The following is a 17,113-nucleotide window of genomic DNA, read 5'->3' as shown; positions in this document are numbered from 1 at the left end:
AAATTAGTTAACTAACTTTTATAATTAGAATTGGAGGTAGTACTAAATGTCAGCCATTCAATTTTCAATCCAAAAGTGAGAATGAGACTGGGAGAAAACAAATGAAATAAAGGGTGTAAAGTTTTTGTTGAAGAGCATTCAGAGCGCGTGAAAGTGCTGGAGCACATGGACAAGGAGGGCAGAATGTTCACTTTCTCCAAAGCTAAACAAACATGTGATATACAGCTAGACACGAGCGCGTTCAGCCTTCCAAACACGATTTTCGAATAATCAAAACGCAAGTTGCTTCTATTTTTAGATTTTTTTTTCCCAAAAGAGAAAGAGTGGCTTGAAGGGTCCCCGTCAAAATCAAACACACACCAAGCCCACCATGACACCCCAAATTTTTAGAAAAAATGCTCAATTTTTAAATTTTAATTCAATACAATTCAATTTCTATAATTATAATTCAATTATAACTCAATCTCTATACTTTTAATCATTTAAATCTTTACTTTCTATATTTAAAAAATAAAATTACATATTTCACTAAACTTAAGGAGTAAGATTTTACTCCTTTGGTCTTATTTATAGAATAGACAGAAAAGAAGGTTTTTGGTCCTATTTATAAGGCGGAGAAGAAATTTTTCATATGATTGTATAGTTTTACACTTCATTTATTATTGTGTTGACTTTATTTTCATGAGGTATAATGTATATTAAATAAGAATACAGTTAAGCAGTTGTTAAATTTTAAGTGAGGATTAATGAAGTTTGAAGTTTTTCTTGGTTTGTGTAAAAATATTGAAAATAATTTATAAATAGGACTAGAGAATTAAATCGTTAAAATTATAAGGATTGTATTATATTGAGTTGAACTCCAAAGATTGAGTCACAAATTAAGTTAAAATTTGTGATTTGACTTACAACTAAGTGAAAACTATAGTAAAAATAAAATTAGGATACTACATGTATCACAAAATAAGATTAAGATGCTAAATGAGCCTTGTAAAAAGGTCGGATATTAAATGTATTAGGAAAATGAAATCAATGTTATGTTTCTATGAGTTATATCAACCTACTTTTTTCTTTAGTATTGAAAAAAAATAGGTGTCTGGTCCTTGCAAAATCATAGAGGGCTACTGTTATTATCGCCCATTTAGGCTATTATTTTTCGTGATCAAATATATAGACATAATTTAGTCTTAAATAACACTCATCTCATTTTTAATATAAGAGTTATGTAATTAATTTGATCAAATCAAAGAAGTTAGGTAAGTTGGTTAATTATAAAAAATATGATATATATGTTTTTGAAATAACGTAATTAGTTTTCTTAATATCCTCCATCTCTCTCTTACTTGGTTATGTTTAAGGGAGTATCAATAGAGATAATTTAAAAAAAATTAATAAATATGACAAATAGGTCTTACTTTTAAAATCAATACCAACTCAATGATTACTTTTTATATGAAAGACTAGAGGAGTATAAGACATTATTGATCCACTTGGTCTGATATACTCCCCTGGCCTTATTTATAAGTCACCTGTAACATGTTTCATACATATTAAGAAAAACTTTAAATTTTATTAACTTTTATTTAAAATTCAATAATTTTTTAATTTTATCCATATTTAATATACATTATACATTATGTAAACAAAGTCAACACAATAATTAATGAAAGATAAAACTGTACCTCTAAACAAATTTTTTTTCTCAATATCTTGTAAATAAGAATAAAAAATATTTTTTCTTTTATCGTATAAATAAGATTAAGATGTTAAATGAGTCATATAAAAAGTCGGATATTAAATGTATTAGGAAAATAAAATCAATGTCATGCTTATATCAACCTACCTTTTCCTTTAGTATTGAAAAAAAAATAGGTGTCTAATCCTTGCAAAATCATAGAGGGGTACTATTATTATCATCCATTTAGGCTATTACTTTTCGTGATCAAATATATAGACATAATCTAGTCTTAAATAACACTCATCCGATTTTTAATCTAAGAGCTATGCAATTAATTTGATCAAATTAAAAAAATTAAATAAGTTAGTTAATTATAAAAAATATAATATATTTTTTCTGAAATGCCATAATTAGTTTTCTTAATATCTTTCATCTCTCTTATATGGTTATGTTTGAGAGAGTATCAATAGAAGCAATTTAGCAAAAAAATTAATAAATACGACAAATAGGTCTTACTTTTAGAATCAAGATCAACTCAATAATTACTTCCTATACGAAAGACTAGAGGAGTATAAGCAAGGTTGTCAAACTCACAAATTTAAACAAACTCGTGATAATGACGTAAACTCGAATCACAAACTCGGATCGTAAACTCGTAAAGAGTTTACTTTTATTAATAAACTAGTATTGAAAGTATATAATCAAATAATTAATATATAAAAAGTGAGAACAATTTCATTTAAATATATTTTAAATTTAAATAATCAAAATTATATTTATCAATGTTCATAATTTATCACATTCAACAAAATTTTTTTATAAAATTGATATATAAAGTCACTAAATATAATCAAATCCAAAAATTTAGCATGAGTTTAAGAGCGAGTTAATATGATTTTGTAAGCTAAAAACATAAAAACAGTAAACTCGTAAGTTTAACCGAGTTTACAATTATCATAAGTTTAAGAGTAAATCGACACGATTTTGTTAGCTGAAAATGTAAAAACGTTAAACTCAGAGAATTAACTCGCGAGTTTGATAACAGTGATTATAAGACATTATTGATCCACTTGGTCTGATATACTCCTCAGGCCTTATTTAATTTATAAGTCATCTGTAACATATTTCACACATATTAAGAAAAACCTTAAACTTTATTAACTTTTATTTAAAATTCAATAATTTATATAAACAAAGTCAACACAATAATTAATGAAAGATAAAATTATACATCTAAACAAAAAAATTTCTCAATATCTTATAAATAAAAATAAAAAATATTTTTTTCTTTTATCATATAAATAAGACCAGATCTAGAGGAGTGGGATTCACTACTTAAGAGATTAATTAAAACGTGTTAAATTTTGTATTAAAAGAAGTTTTTGGGATTCACTGACAAGTTATGGCAGCGCGTATTTAGGATCTGCAGCGTGGGGTGCACACTTCTTTAGATCCCTCGGTCTCACTTCATTTCGATCCCCCACGTGGAGTCACATGTTGCATTGTTGCTGCCGCTTCACTGTATTGCCAGTTGCATTATTTCTCTATTTGTTTATTTGTGCACCACTACTTATTTGTATGATTGAATCATGCTTAGTAGTAATAATGTCAATAAAATCATAACATAACATTATCATCTCAACATTTTTAGCCAAAAAGTTAGTTAGGATTAAATTTGATAATAAATATAAAATTTTAATTTATTTTATTTTTTAAATTTATAATTTTTTTTAATTTTCATTGATTATAAAAGATTTTTATCGGCAATTCCAATGTATATGACTAAGAAAATAGTTTTATAAAACTAACACATGGTTAGCATTTTCCATTAATTAAGACTTATTATGTTAGGATTATATAACTAAAAGTACATTTTATAAAGTTAATCGGCTAGACCCAAATTTGATGTAAATATATAGGACGAAACGTATACTCTAACCCACTTAAATATCATGAAACAGAGAGAGTAATATTTTGCAATTATACATTTTCTTCATTTATCGTTACATCATATGATCAAGGAGGGGTGTTTTAATTTAAAGAGGTAGACAGTTATTTTATTCAAGGGTAAAATTGAAAAGATACATTTACTGAGAAAATTAAGATTTTAACTAAATTTGTGAGAACGACGTATAGGAGTTAATGATATTATTAGGTAAACGCATTATATGTATTTTTATTCCAAACACATACTATATATATATATATATTAATTTTATATATTAAAGAAACAACCAATTCTAACAAATGAACTCCGAATTCACTTCAGCGGAGGTAATGAGCCTCGTAGAGTCCGTAGCGGGGACGCAACGCATCCCGCCACCGTCTAACGTGTCACTTGTTTGCTAAGAACATTTTTGGAACTGAAATATGTTAGGCCATTGAAAAAACAAATCCAACCACAACTAAGAAAAAAGAACAAATCCAGATAATTTATTCTGATATTAAATATAAGAACTAGTCAATTACTAATTGATAAAAATTAAAAAAATAATTAGCTTAATAATTTATGAAGAATGCACAGTATGTTGGCTTCATAAAGTGCCATTTTTAACCATTAATTAATTTGAACTGGGAACTACTTCCTTGATAAAAAATCTTTTATGTGCAATTAAATAAGGGTTTAGAAAAAAAAAAAACTACAATATACAAAATGGGTTGAAGTCTTATGCTACGTACCTTGATGATTGATAATTTTTGCATCCTTCATGAGGTAGACTTTGATGAAGGATTCTAGTCTTTTTATGTTTTGATGACTCTTATGAGGTGTTTAGAAGCACTCAAAAATACTTTTTAGAAGTATTTTTTCGCAAAACAAAACAAACTCCTATATATTTTATTTCATACATCGTAAAAGCACTTTTAAATCATGGTTTTGATTCAATCCCAACATCTCTTAGGCGTTAGTGAGTAATGAAATACAGTCTTTTATTTAAAAAAAACAAGAAAAATAACATGCTACCTGGCCTGCTCCTACATTTAGGACACGTGAGAGTGATATTTTATTGCACAGTTCATTTATGAGATTAGTCCATATAGAGTAACCAATGGGAGGCTTTCATGGCCTATAAATGCGATTTCAATCCTCATGTTCATGCAAGCATCTCACCACGTCCACGAGGTGTCTCTGAATTCTGATTTCATGATTCTTATGTTGTTTTTCTCCTTTTCTGGCGTACCGATTCTTACGATCTCTATTCATCTCCTGCATTCCTAAATTCATGCAGGATTGTACTTACACACAGTCGGGTTCTGATGAGCTGATATAAATTTAACTATACAATTGAAAATTGAAAACCAACATGAGAACCACCTTCCTCCTCTTCCTCCTATATTCATCTTTCAGCGTAAGTTTTGTTTCTTAGCTCCTTTTCATTGCATTGTCTTTATAGTTTGTGGCATTCTTAGTAGGGTTTGACCGCGGTGATATTCGTCATTCATCAATGCAGGTTAGTTTTGCCGCCGTTGGAGGCTCCGGCGACGCTGCGGCAAGGGAGAAGAATCCATTCACTCCAAAAGCTTTTCTGCAACGTTATTGGGATAAAAAGATCACCAACAATTTGCCAAAACCATCGTTTTTGCTCTCGAAGGCTTCTCCACTGAGTGCCGTCGACACGGCGACTTTTGCTCAGCATGCAGCCACCAATACGCTCTCCACGCGCCTCCATGAGTTCTGCTCCTCCGCCCCCTTGTCTGTTCGATAGAGTCGGCACGAACCTCTGGAAAGCACAATCAAAATGGCAAATTCGCTGTGTATCAAGATCCCAAAAACTTCACAAATTATGGATCGGATCAGCTCGGCGGAGGTAACTCGTTCAAAAACTACTCCCAGAATCAGTTCCTCACGCCGAGTCAGAACGGTTTCCGGCGATACAGCCGAGGCTCCACTGATCGCAAAGACGACTTTCGTAGCTACGCCTCGCAAAGCGAGCACGTGGAACAGGACTTCCACACCTACGGAACCGGAGCCATCGGCGGTGCCGGCGAGTTCAAGCAGTACACTGATTCAGTCAATGAGTTACACCTCCGATTCACCTCCTACTCCGACGCCACTAATGCGAGGACCCAATCGTTCTCCAGTTATTCCGACGAGTCAAACTCTGGGGACCAGACCTTCACCAGCTATGCCAAGAATGGGAACGGCGCTCTCAATGAGTTCAACAGCTACCAGACGCATTCCAACGTCATCGAGTCTAACTTCACAAATTAGGGCGAGACGGGGAATGGCGGGACCGATAAATTCAACAACTACGGAGACAATATGAACGTCCCAAATAATAACTTCAAAAACTACGGAGATGGAGGCAACGGACCGATTGAAAGCTTTCTTAATTACAGAAATCCGATGGCTTCCCATCCTACGCTAAGAACTCTAACGGCGGAATAGTTGACTTCATGAACTATGGGAATGACGGCAACATGGGCGCAGACACGTTCACTAAGTACGGTAAAGGGGCCGTCGATCCCAAGGTTGGATTCAAAGGCTATAATGTTTTGAAAGACACCCACGAGTTCAAAGAATATGCCAAAGAGGGCATCTCATTCGGAGAATATAACAATGATAGCTCCACCAACAGCGCTTTCATGGCCTCCAAAGCTGGAGCTGGCAGTGGCAGTGGCAGGATCGTAAATAAATGGGTGGAACCGGGCAAATTCTTCCGTGAGGCGATGCTCAAAGAAGGGACCGTAATGCCTATGCCGGATATAAGAGATAAGATGGCGGAAAGGTCGTTTTTGCCCCGATCTATCCTGTCCAAACTACCGTTTTCATCTTCCAAGATCTCTGAGCTGAAGCAAATATTCAAGGTGGAGAATGACTCGTCCATGGAGAAGGTTCTGGAGAGTTCGTTGGGTGAGTGCGAGAGGGCACCGAGCCGGGGTGAGACCAAGCGGTGCGTGGGCTCCATCGAGGACATGATCGACTTCGCAACTTCAGTTCTAGGCCACGACGTGACGGTTCGAACCACTGAGAACGTAAACGGGTCGAAGAAGAGCATAATGGTGGGTTCGGTCAAACGGATCAACGGCGGACGGGTCACCCAATCAGTCTCGTGTCATCAGAGCCTGTTTCCTTATCTGCTGTATTACTGCCACTCGGTTCCAAAGGTTCGGGTGTATGAGGCGGATCTTTTAGATCCGAACAGTAAGGCAAAGATCAATCACGGTGTTGCCATTTGCCACCTGGACACGTCAGCGTGGAGTTCCACTCATGGCGCTTTCCTGGCTCTGGGTCCGGGTCCCGGTCGGATTGAGGTTTGTCACTGGATTTTCCAGAATGACATGACCTGGGCTATTGCTGATCATGAGAATTAAGAATAAAAAGGGGAGAACAATGGAGAACTAGAGCAATTGAGTCAACAGCTTTGTACGCGAGTGATATGAAATTTTTCTTTTAAATGTGAGATTTTGGGTTGAATTCCACTTATAAATTATAAATTAAGATCGTTAGTGCATGTCGCTCTAATTCAAACAAAATAAATCGAGTAGTTGAGCTTGAGCTTGGCTCTTGTAACGATCAATGAATTAGCAGTAGGATTTTGGTTTCGCTGATGTACTGTCCTGTCGATTGCGGACTGGGGTAATTAGTGTGTGTGTGTGTGTGTGTGTGATTGTCTAGCTATCCTTCTCTATGGGTCTTTAATTTGAATCAGGAAGGGGCGCAAGGGAAAAACTGATTGGGAATATTTTATTGAGATCGGATTGCTAACATATAATAAAATAAAATATGGATGAAGAGCATATTATGTTAAAAAAAAAGTATTGAAAAGTGTATATTATTAATTTGTATTAGTACAGCTTAAGATTAATAATATTATTCATGTATCATGGCATTCGTATCAGCATTTAAAGGGGGTATATGAGTTTTAAAATCAGAGGTGGAATAGTGGTTATCATTTGGCGTCCATTTTTTAACAATGCTTTAATAATCTAGATGTGTGTGAAGAGTGATCTCTAAAATCTGGATAGCTTCGAATTTCAAATTAGTGACTCAAAATAATATAGAATATTCGGGCATTTAGCACATTGTGGCCGAAATTAATTAGTCGTCCTCCGCTTTCTCCACAGCCAAAAACAAGATACAACTAAAAAGCGTGTTCAGCTCTCCAGGCACAAATTTTCAATAATCAAAACGCAAGTTGCTACTGCTTTAATTAGATTTTCATTAAAAAATAAATAAAGTGGTTTGATGGGTCCCCCAACACGCACTAAGCCAAACACGACGTGGTCATTTTTTTTATTTGTAGTATATCCTTTTGCTTTGCCCTTAAATTAATGTGCAAACGCTGAAGTTAATGTAAAAGAGAATTCACACAATCATTCCAAAAGCAGGGCAATTATTTGAAGTGTGGTCAACTGTAACACACGGATATCCTAAATATGATGGGTATGTTTGGATTGGCGTTGGACAAAACTGACTTATAGTCTAACTGACTTTTATAACTGAAGTTGGAGTAAAAGTCAGTTAGTGTAATATGATTTATGTTTGGATAGGTGCTTATAAAAAGTCAGTTGAAAAAGTTAAAAGTTGTTTGGATGATTAATAGAAAAGTTAGTTTGGTTGTAAATGACTGAAAATGACATAGATTTTATTGAATAATAGTGTTTGAAATTATATGTTTTTAATGTGATAATAGTTTAAAAAATACATAAAATTATTATGGTAAAATATAAATAGTTTATTTGTGAGATTATAAAATAAAAATATTTGTTACGGAGAAAAATTTGAAAACACCTTGTAGATAATTAATTAAATATACATAATGGATAAACAAGAATATAAATTAAAATTTATTTAGTCTCTAATTAAAGTAAATGAAATCACATGACTAATTAGATCGTAAGCTTTGTACAATTTTCCTATAAGTCAGTTAGAAAAGTTGATTCAGATTGCGTTGGACAAGTCAGTTAGAAAAGTTACTTTTTCCCATAAGTCAGTTAGAAAAGCAGTCCCATCCAAACAATCTTCTGAGCCACAATAAGCCACTAACCTCAGTTTCACGCTTTCCCATATGCTTTTGGCTTCTCCAACTGCAATCCAAACATAGTCATCTGTTGCAAAAGTATCATTTGCAAGAACACGTGTACTCGGGTAATTTTCAGTGCAATTGAAAGGCATGCACTAATTTCACGTCGTAATATAAGAATTAATTAATTTTTAGTTTGATTCTAAATATAAGATCCTAATTCATTTAGTCTCTCTTATTTATCTATTTTTTAAAGATAGTTTTTGTAGTAATTGTATATATAAAATATTTCATCAAATAACACTTAATTAGCAAGAGTATTTTAGGAAAGACGACACTTATTTATTACAAACAACTAACTTAAATAATTTCCTTAATATACTCAAATTAATTAACTAATTCTTATATTAAAGGTTGGAGGAGGTGTTATATATATTCTTATGATGCATTGTTGGCAGCATATATTGGAGTGGGCAAGCCAGCATGATGCTGCAATTTGAACAACCGGGTGAAGCCCAAGCTCTGACCTAATTATTTAACTAATTTGAATAAATTTTAAAAATTAAATAAATTAGTTAATTATAACAATTATAGCCCAGCTGGGGCCTAATTTTCCTAAAATGTACTCTAATAACATTAGATTATACTATCTATAATCCTAAATATGAGAGTTAGTTGAGTAATTTGAATAGATTAAGAAAATAAGTCAAGTTAGTTATTTTTAATAAATATGTGTTATTTTTCCTAAAATATCCTTATTAGTCAAGTGCATTAGTTAGAACTACTATTATTAGAAGGACTATTTTGAAAAAAATACATAAATATGAGAGACAAAATGGATTGAAATTTTATATTTATGATCGAAATAAAAGTCAAACAATGTTATCTATTAAGTATCAGAAGTAGTACATATACCAGTTTATAAATAAATAAATTACTTTGAAAAAAAATAATAAATGTTATTAAAGAAAAGGGTTGAGAATTATTGAAACGTGTTAAAATTCGTGTTATAAAAAGATGTCTTGCGAATCAGTGAATGCACACATTATGCCAGCGCATGTTTTGGATCCGCAGCGTGTGGAGTGCTCGAAAACTTTTAAATGTGGCGTCTCGTTCCACCTTCATACTTCTTTTCGGTTTAGCAATCAAGTCTGAGAATCGAGGCGCTTCAGATCTGAATAAAAGATTTTGTTTAATTAATTATCATAATCGGATATATTTATGAGGAGATCTCGCCTAGAATCTCTAATTATTTAGTTTTAAGCTATCATTTAAATTTTTATAGTAAAAAAATATAATTTTAAATTTGTCAGTAATTTTCTGGGGTTGCCTTGATATGTGCTAAATCATATTGTAATAGTTGCAATAAGTAAAATAATCAAGGCAATACCAGAGGCTAAGTCAGCCTTTATATATGTGTGTATATATATATAATAGCATATAGTATTTTGATGTTATTTTTTTAGTTGTACCCAATAATATTATTTATTTAATTTATTGTGTATCCAATACTCTAATATTATTTTTCTGACCCATCCAACACTTTTTAATGTTGTTGTTTAGTTACATCCAACATCCTAATATTACTTATAATTTATGATTTTTGAATGCTGAATCTGAATGTATTATAAATAAGATGAAGATAGTAAAGAGGCGGGTGCTAAAATATTTAGAAAAATGATACCAAAATACTGGATCCGCCATAAATAAAATTAAAATATTAGATACGGTTGGAAAATATCATCCAGTCTTTAAATGTTACCTTACCTTTTCTTTTAGTATAAACTACGTACTCTAATTAAGTGAACTTCAGTCTTATCAAATCTCAATTAAATTTTATTAGAAAAAATCAGTTAACTATAGATAATATATAATTAATTGAAACACAATCTAGTTTTTTTTTTGGGAAAATTTCGTTCAAGGACCGCAGTACAGAATTAATTTCAAAGAGCCCCCAAAACTTTCTGAAATTTCACTGCAGGATCAAGGGGCAAACTGATATTAATTCCACAAAGAAAATGACCCTATTGCCCCTCATGTGAACAAGTATGGGAGAACCCATTTGCAAGTGAGGTTAGATAATTTACAACATGCATAGATATATTTACAATTAAAATTAGTCCATTTACATATTACCTTCTTCACCTGAAGAATGTGTCTGAGTGAACAAGTGTGGGACAGCCCATTTGCAAGTGGGACTAGACAATTTGCAACATACATATATTTATTTACAACTGGAATTAGTCCATTTACATGTCACTTCCTTCACCTGAAAAAGGTCTCCGTGAGTGAACAAGTGTGGGAGCACCCATTTGCAAGTGAGACTAGTCAATTTGCAACATACATACATTTATTTACAACTGAAATTAATCCATTTACATGTCACCCTGCAATAAGTATTATGAGGGGCAATAGCGTCATTTTCTTTGTGAAGTTAATATCAGTTTGCCCCCTTGGTCCTGCAGTGAAGTTTCAGAAAGTTTTGGGGGCTCTTTGAAATTAATTGTCTTCTGCGGTCCTACAGTGAAATTTTCCCTTTTTTTTTTTTCTGGGTAACGATGCGTTATTGTATTTTCCCTGAAACGTAATTTTAGAATTGTATGATCGAGAGATAATTCCATTATATTTGGCAATATAATGGAAGACAACTGTTTCGATACACTGACATGGAGTCACATATATAGTTGTTTCGAGATTGAATGCACTAAACGTTTAATTGCCATGTTCCTAATTTCTTTATTTGTTTAACTTCTGTGCTTAATATTTATTTGTATGATTAAACTATGCGTATCAGAATAAAACATGTATGCGGTTCTTTTTTATTCCCATTGTGGAAAAGGGAAATGACAAAATCATCACTGTTTATGTTACTTCCTCGAAGAAGAGCGTGGTGGTGGGTTCGGTCAAACGGATCAACGGTGGGCGGGTCACCCAATCAGTGTCGTATCATCAGAGCCTGTTTCCTTATCTACTCTGTCTCTATTACTGCCACTCGGTTCCAGAGGTTCGGGTGTATGAGGCGGATCTTTTAGATCCGAACAGTAAGGCGAAGATCAATCACGGTGTTGCCATTTGCCACCTGGACACGTCAGCTTGGAGTCCCACTCATGGCGCTTTCCTGGCTCTGGGTCCGGTTCCCGGTCGGATTCAGGTTTGTCACTGGATTTTTCAAAATGACATGACCTGGACCATTGCTGAATTAAGGACGTGTTTGAATCAGCACTTTTATTCCATCTGATTTTTATAAATATGAGTTGGATTACAAGTCAGTTAATATAATATGATTAATGTTTATAAAAAATCAGTTTAAAAAGTTAAAATTTGTTTAAATGATTAATAAAAAAATAATTTTAATTATTAAATGACTGAAAATAACATAAACTTTATTGAATAATAGTGTTTAATGTTATACGTTTTTAACGTGATAATAGTTGAAAAAAATACCTACAATTATTATAATAACATAAAAATTGTTCTTTTGGTGAAATTATAAAATAAAAAAATTTGTTAGTGAGAAAATTTTGAAAATACACTGTAGATAATTAAATATATATAATAGACAAATATGAACATAAATTAAAATTCATTAATATGTTCATTTTTTAAATAAATGAAGTTACATAACTAATTAGATCATAAACTTTGTATAATCTAGTTTCTGACTAACTCACAAACACAATTCATTTGTGTGGCATATGTTAAACTTGACGAGAATGACTTATCAACTCTATAGTTATTGTCTTTATCTATTACACTTTCATATTCAACTTGTACAAAGTGGTCATAAATTGGAGAATTTTGTATGCTAAAACTTTGCATAGCTATTGTTGCACAAATTGTGCGGACTTGTGTTTGAAACTTGAATTTGAGCCTATCTTTTGAGATTACAGACCTATTCTTCCAAACCTTAAAAAAGTTCTTTTAATAGTGTATCTCAAACTTGAATGATGATAATTGAAGGTCTCATTCTCATTTTAAAATCTTGGTTGATAACTAAAGTCTAAAAGGTGATAACACTCATGTCTGTACAGGTCAACGTATCCCATTTGTGTTGGATAACTAACATCTACCAAATAATATTTGCCTAGGAAATCATCAAACAATTATGCTAATGTAAAAATAATGCAATTGAAATGTCACTTAAAAATAGATTTTTAAATGGGATATCACACCACTTAATCAGCTCATGTTGTTAAGTCAAAAGCCACATCATCCAAATTAAAACTGTTTGTGCCAGCTCAACAAAAATTAACGGCTAGGGACTAACATTTTGTAACGGAATAAATTTCAAGAATCAAAATCACATGTTTAAAATTTCAGGGACCAAAATTAAAACGGGTCTAAACTTAAAGGGTCAAAAAATTATATCAACCCTATCTTTTAACAAGTGTGGGTCAGGAGATTCCAATTTTTGTCCCTGTTTTCGAAAATATGGGAGCAAGGTCAAATTCAGGCCATTTTGAAGTTAGCATAATGGAAAAAAGGCCCATTGCAAACCAAGCGCTCAATTCATATCGACCCAGCCCAGAAACAACCCTTCGGTGATTCCCTCCTTGTGCAGGACTCAGCAGGAGTGTGAATTGCCTCCCTAGACCCTAGTAGGGACTGCCTTTCGCTCGCATTCAGCGCAGCACAAGGCATGGCGGCTACCTGTTCTAGAAAATCCCTCCAACTCGCTTCCGCTTCTGCGAGAGCCCATCTTTCTCGTCGTTCTTCATCTGCTTTTACTTCGGATGCCTCTAAACTTGGCGGGTTAGGTTCATGCAGAGCATCGTCTGCTTCTCGAGTTGCTGCGCAGAGGCGCTCGCTCTCGTTTTCCTGGTGAATTCCTCTGCTTTGTTCGTACTATTATCATTTTCTTGCCCTACATGTAACCCTCATTTGGTGTTTCTGGAACCTAGTGATTACAGTATACAGCGTATTAAGGTTACTGTCTATTCTTGAAGACAATCAAATGACGTTTTTCCTTGCATTAGTCTCAACATTTCTTATCATTTACGGGGAGAATGATCTGTTTCTTTGTGCAACATACAACAGTCTTTGCTTTCCTATATTGTTATTTGAAAGTCCTCCTTAACGCATTAGGACTGTTTCCCCTGCTGTGATTCCTAAATTTTTTTGATGTTGTTGTGCTTTAGGCTTCCAAAGCAGTTGGCTGGCGCGCAGGTGTCATTGATGCCGTTGCATAGTGCTACTTCCACTGCCTTGTTCACTTCTCTGCTATCTCTACACAGTAACAAGTGGGGTTGTCTATCTGAAGGTACCGCTCCTGAACTCCCTTTCAAATCTGTAGTATCATTTTAATATCAATTCTGTGGTTCACAATCTCATTTGTGGTTGTTTTTTTTGGGGGCAAAATGGGCACTGTTACGTAATAGGTACTTCGGTTATTTGTAAATTTGATTGTTGCCTCAATATAATGGTAATGACGAGGGTGATGATGCTCGGTTAATTTATGTGTTTTGGGTATAACATGTCATCCTTGTCCTCCAAACACACGCATTACTAATTTTCCTTCAAGTCCCAGATCTCTGTTTGTGCGTTTCATTGCACAAGGTTTGCAACTCTTTCTGTAGAGAAGTAGCAATAACATATGATGCGACAAGTCTTAGGTCTGCACAAGGGAACGGAAGGATCTACGAGATTTGTTTCACAGCTTCACGTGTGTTTGGAATGTGAAGGACAACTTTCAAGTCTTTGTATGATTTAAGTGGAAGGCATAGGGAATTTTTAACTGCTAGTTCCTTCACAGCAAACTTGAAGTTTAGAAATTCAAATTTTAGAGAAGGCATTTGATTTTACTAACAGGCTAGTTTTAAAATGAGGAATGATAGATATGAAATGAAGGCCTCTCATACTAGCACGATCTACTACTAATAAATTTGAAGGTGATTGCCAATAGAGACCACCAGGTTCCCTGAACTGCTCCTGCTGCCAAATGCCGACAGAGTCTATCTTGCTCTCAGGCTCCTCCTAGTCGTACCATATGAGTAATTGTCAGCAAACACCCCTCCCCAACTTGATGCATTGCCTTGACAGTGATTCTAGTCGGTATTAAATTTATTGAGAATAATTTTGTGAAATTTCTTGGCTTTGTTTTGTTTCTGCGTGAATTTTTCAGCCATACCAAATGAATTGAAGATTGTGTTTATTTGAAAAAAAAAAGTTTGGTTGCAGCGAACTCTATTTTTGGCTAAATTATTTTTCATTGGTGATTGTGTTACTGTTGTCTGAGAGCTTAGGTACTGATATTTTTATGCACTGGACCCCTTGAAATTATAGGGTTGTAACCGGAAGGGTTGACTATGATATAGGCTAGCTAGTTTATGGGCTCTCTGGCATTGACTTAAATCAGTCACTAATAGGAAACAGAGTGTAGGCTGACTCTAAAAATGCTCATTTACTTTTTGATACATGTGCTAGCCTGCATTCTCACCACTATGGTACCATAAAACTTCTTGCAGACACCTCATGAAGACTTTCTTCATTGTAGCATCAGTCACATCTATGGAGGGGACTTCCGTGAATAGATTGGCTGAATATACACCTGGGTTGCTGGAAGAAGTGCTTCTCTTCTCTTCTGTTCCTGTGTTTTTCCCGGACCCCTATTCTATGCAAGCAAAACGGGATTTGTCTTTAAGTAGAGTGTTAAGGCCTGCGAGCCCAACTAGGCCTTTCAGTTTTACTGGTTCTTGTTTTTCAAAGCTTTTGATGCTTTCTACCGTACCTTGTGTCATGAGTTTGTTTTGACTTTCTGAAGTTAAATGGATCTTTTTCTTTCATTTTTTTATACAACTATGTTCTTCAATACTAATTAATCCAGATCCGAGCATTATCAGGCCTAAATAAAAGTTAACTTGATTTTTTTTTTTTTTAATCCACAAGATTTGAAACCTCGACCTTACCCAAAGGGCATCAAGTTCCTTCTACTTGAGTCAATTACCATTGGTATACCTTGTTCCTCTTTTTATAATAACTAATTCACTACAACTTTCTTGTTTAAAACATTTCAATCTAGAGCAGAACACCCTCAACCTTGAATCCTTCTTTAGTAGCTGCCGTTGGTTCCATCTGCCTTTAAGCTAAACATAAGGCTTACTGCTGTGGATTTTATCTGATATCTGAGCCATTACCTATTCCTTGGTCTGAATGGATTTGCTCAAGCTCTGAATTTAAGTGTGCATGTGTGGTTAGTAAGGGGAGAGAGAATCTGTGTGTCAAGATCTTCATGGTTGACTTTGTAAACCGGAAATTAGGGGAGTATAACTGACTTGACTGCTTGATATTTTTGGACAATTGTTTGGAGCAAGCTAATGTGGGAGAATACTAAAGCAGCAGCGAAAAACATGAGTGATGGATTCAGTGTAAAGGAAATTACAGGTTGTGTCTATTTGTTCCTGTCTGGAGGAAAAAAATTTCCTTTAGAAGGTAGTAGTATCATAAGCTGGGGCTTTGTGACCTGTGGGTTCTATTGTTTCATCCTATCAAAGACATTGCCACGTTGAATAATGAATGCCTTCATTCTCATGTCAATGCTGAGTTCCTTCATTATCTTGTCCATCATTTTACCGCTTGCTTTATTTTATTCATATTGGACTTCTGTTTCATTTTCTACTTGGCAATCCTAATTTTCACTGTTCTTGTGACAGGTTTTGCAACACCTCTATAACACCGTTGTATCAGTGATATCTTTGCTTGTATGCGACCCGGATACCATTAAGTGCAGCTTTTGCTTTCAACCCTTGTTTCTACTGAGCACTATACTCAATAATGTAACTTGATTAGTTCTTCCTTGGAGACTCAGGTTTTCAAATTGTGCTCCGGTGACTTTCTGAAGATATTTTTGCTGCTTGGAATTTTTGAAAGATCAGCCTTTTCATTTCGGGCAACACTTCAATCTGGGAGAGACTTTTTTCCCGTACAACTATGACATTTTTTTTAAGACTGACATCTTATACTGGCAAAATTCAGGACTCAGATGCACTGCATGAATTCAATCTAATTTTTAATTGATAATAAATTGTACTTTTTTCTGATCACTAATACAGGAGCTAGTTGAGATATATTAAATTTGATTTTAAATATAATATTTTAATTCTTTTTTTTTTTTCAAATTAATCTACTGGAATTTATGGATTGATATATAATAGTAGTGCATAATGTTACGTGAGGAGATTACCCGTTTATTAGAATTAACTTGAGTAATTTTTCTATTAAGAATGTTCATTGTTTTGGTTCAGTTGCGATATTACTCTTCGAATGCGCCATCATATTCAATCCTGTTCCGGGTGTAATAGACGAAAGAATCACTGGCCCCAACTCTTACAGATTTGTCATGACGCTGACGAAGTCAAGAAGAGAGAATAAAAGCTAAAGTTGAAAGGGAATAATAAAATATAACACTAAAGCTAAGTCGAGTGTTCAGTATGAATAAAGATTGTCGGCATTTTATCGAGTAAGCTTAAAACTAACC

The 17,113-nt window shown here is 33.9% G+C and overlaps 1 protein-coding gene and 1 pseudogene across 1 annotated transcript; both read left to right on the top strand.

Moving 5' to 3' along the window:
• The first annotated feature begins 4,977 nt into the window (after positions 1-4,977).
• Positions 4,978-7,026, top strand: LOC114713916 (polygalacturonase 1 beta-like protein 3; annotated as a pseudogene).
• A 6,206-nt stretch (positions 7,027-13,232) lies between these two features.
• LOC114713886 (uncharacterized) lies at positions 13,233-16,683 on the top strand. The gene is made up of 3 exons (XM_028898554.1): positions 13,233-13,461; positions 13,779-13,900; positions 16,290-16,683. Exons 1-3 carry the CDS (start codon positions 13,280-13,282, stop codon positions 16,307-16,309), a joined length of 324 nt encoding a protein of 107 aa, XP_028754387.1. The 5' UTR covers positions 13,233-13,279; the 3' UTR covers positions 16,310-16,683.
• Positions 16,684-17,113: the final 430 nt, after the last annotated feature.

This window comes from Neltuma alba, unplaced genomic scaffold (assembly GCF_004799145.2).
Source record: "Neltuma alba isolate B1F8T4 unplaced genomic scaffold, ASM479914v2 tig00011479_pilon, whole genome shotgun sequence".
In the NCBI taxonomy this organism is placed as follows: Eukaryota; Viridiplantae; Streptophyta; class Magnoliopsida; order Fabales; family Fabaceae; genus Neltuma; species Neltuma alba.
This window is presented reverse-complemented; position numbering and strand designations above follow the sequence as displayed.

Coding starts and splice junctions, on each gene's coding strand:
- LOC114713886 (XM_028898554.1), top strand. CDS start 13,280: ATGGCGGCTACCTGTTCTAGAAAATCCCTCCAACTCGCTTCCGCTTCT. Junction 13,462..13,778: donor CGCTCGCTCTCGTTTTCCTG/GTGAATTCCTCT, acceptor GTTGTGCTTTAG/GCTTCCAAAGCAGTTGGCTG. Junction 13,901..16,289: donor GTGGGGTTGTCTATCTGAAG/GTACCGCTCCTG, acceptor TTCTTGTGACAG/GTTTTGCAACACCTCTATAA.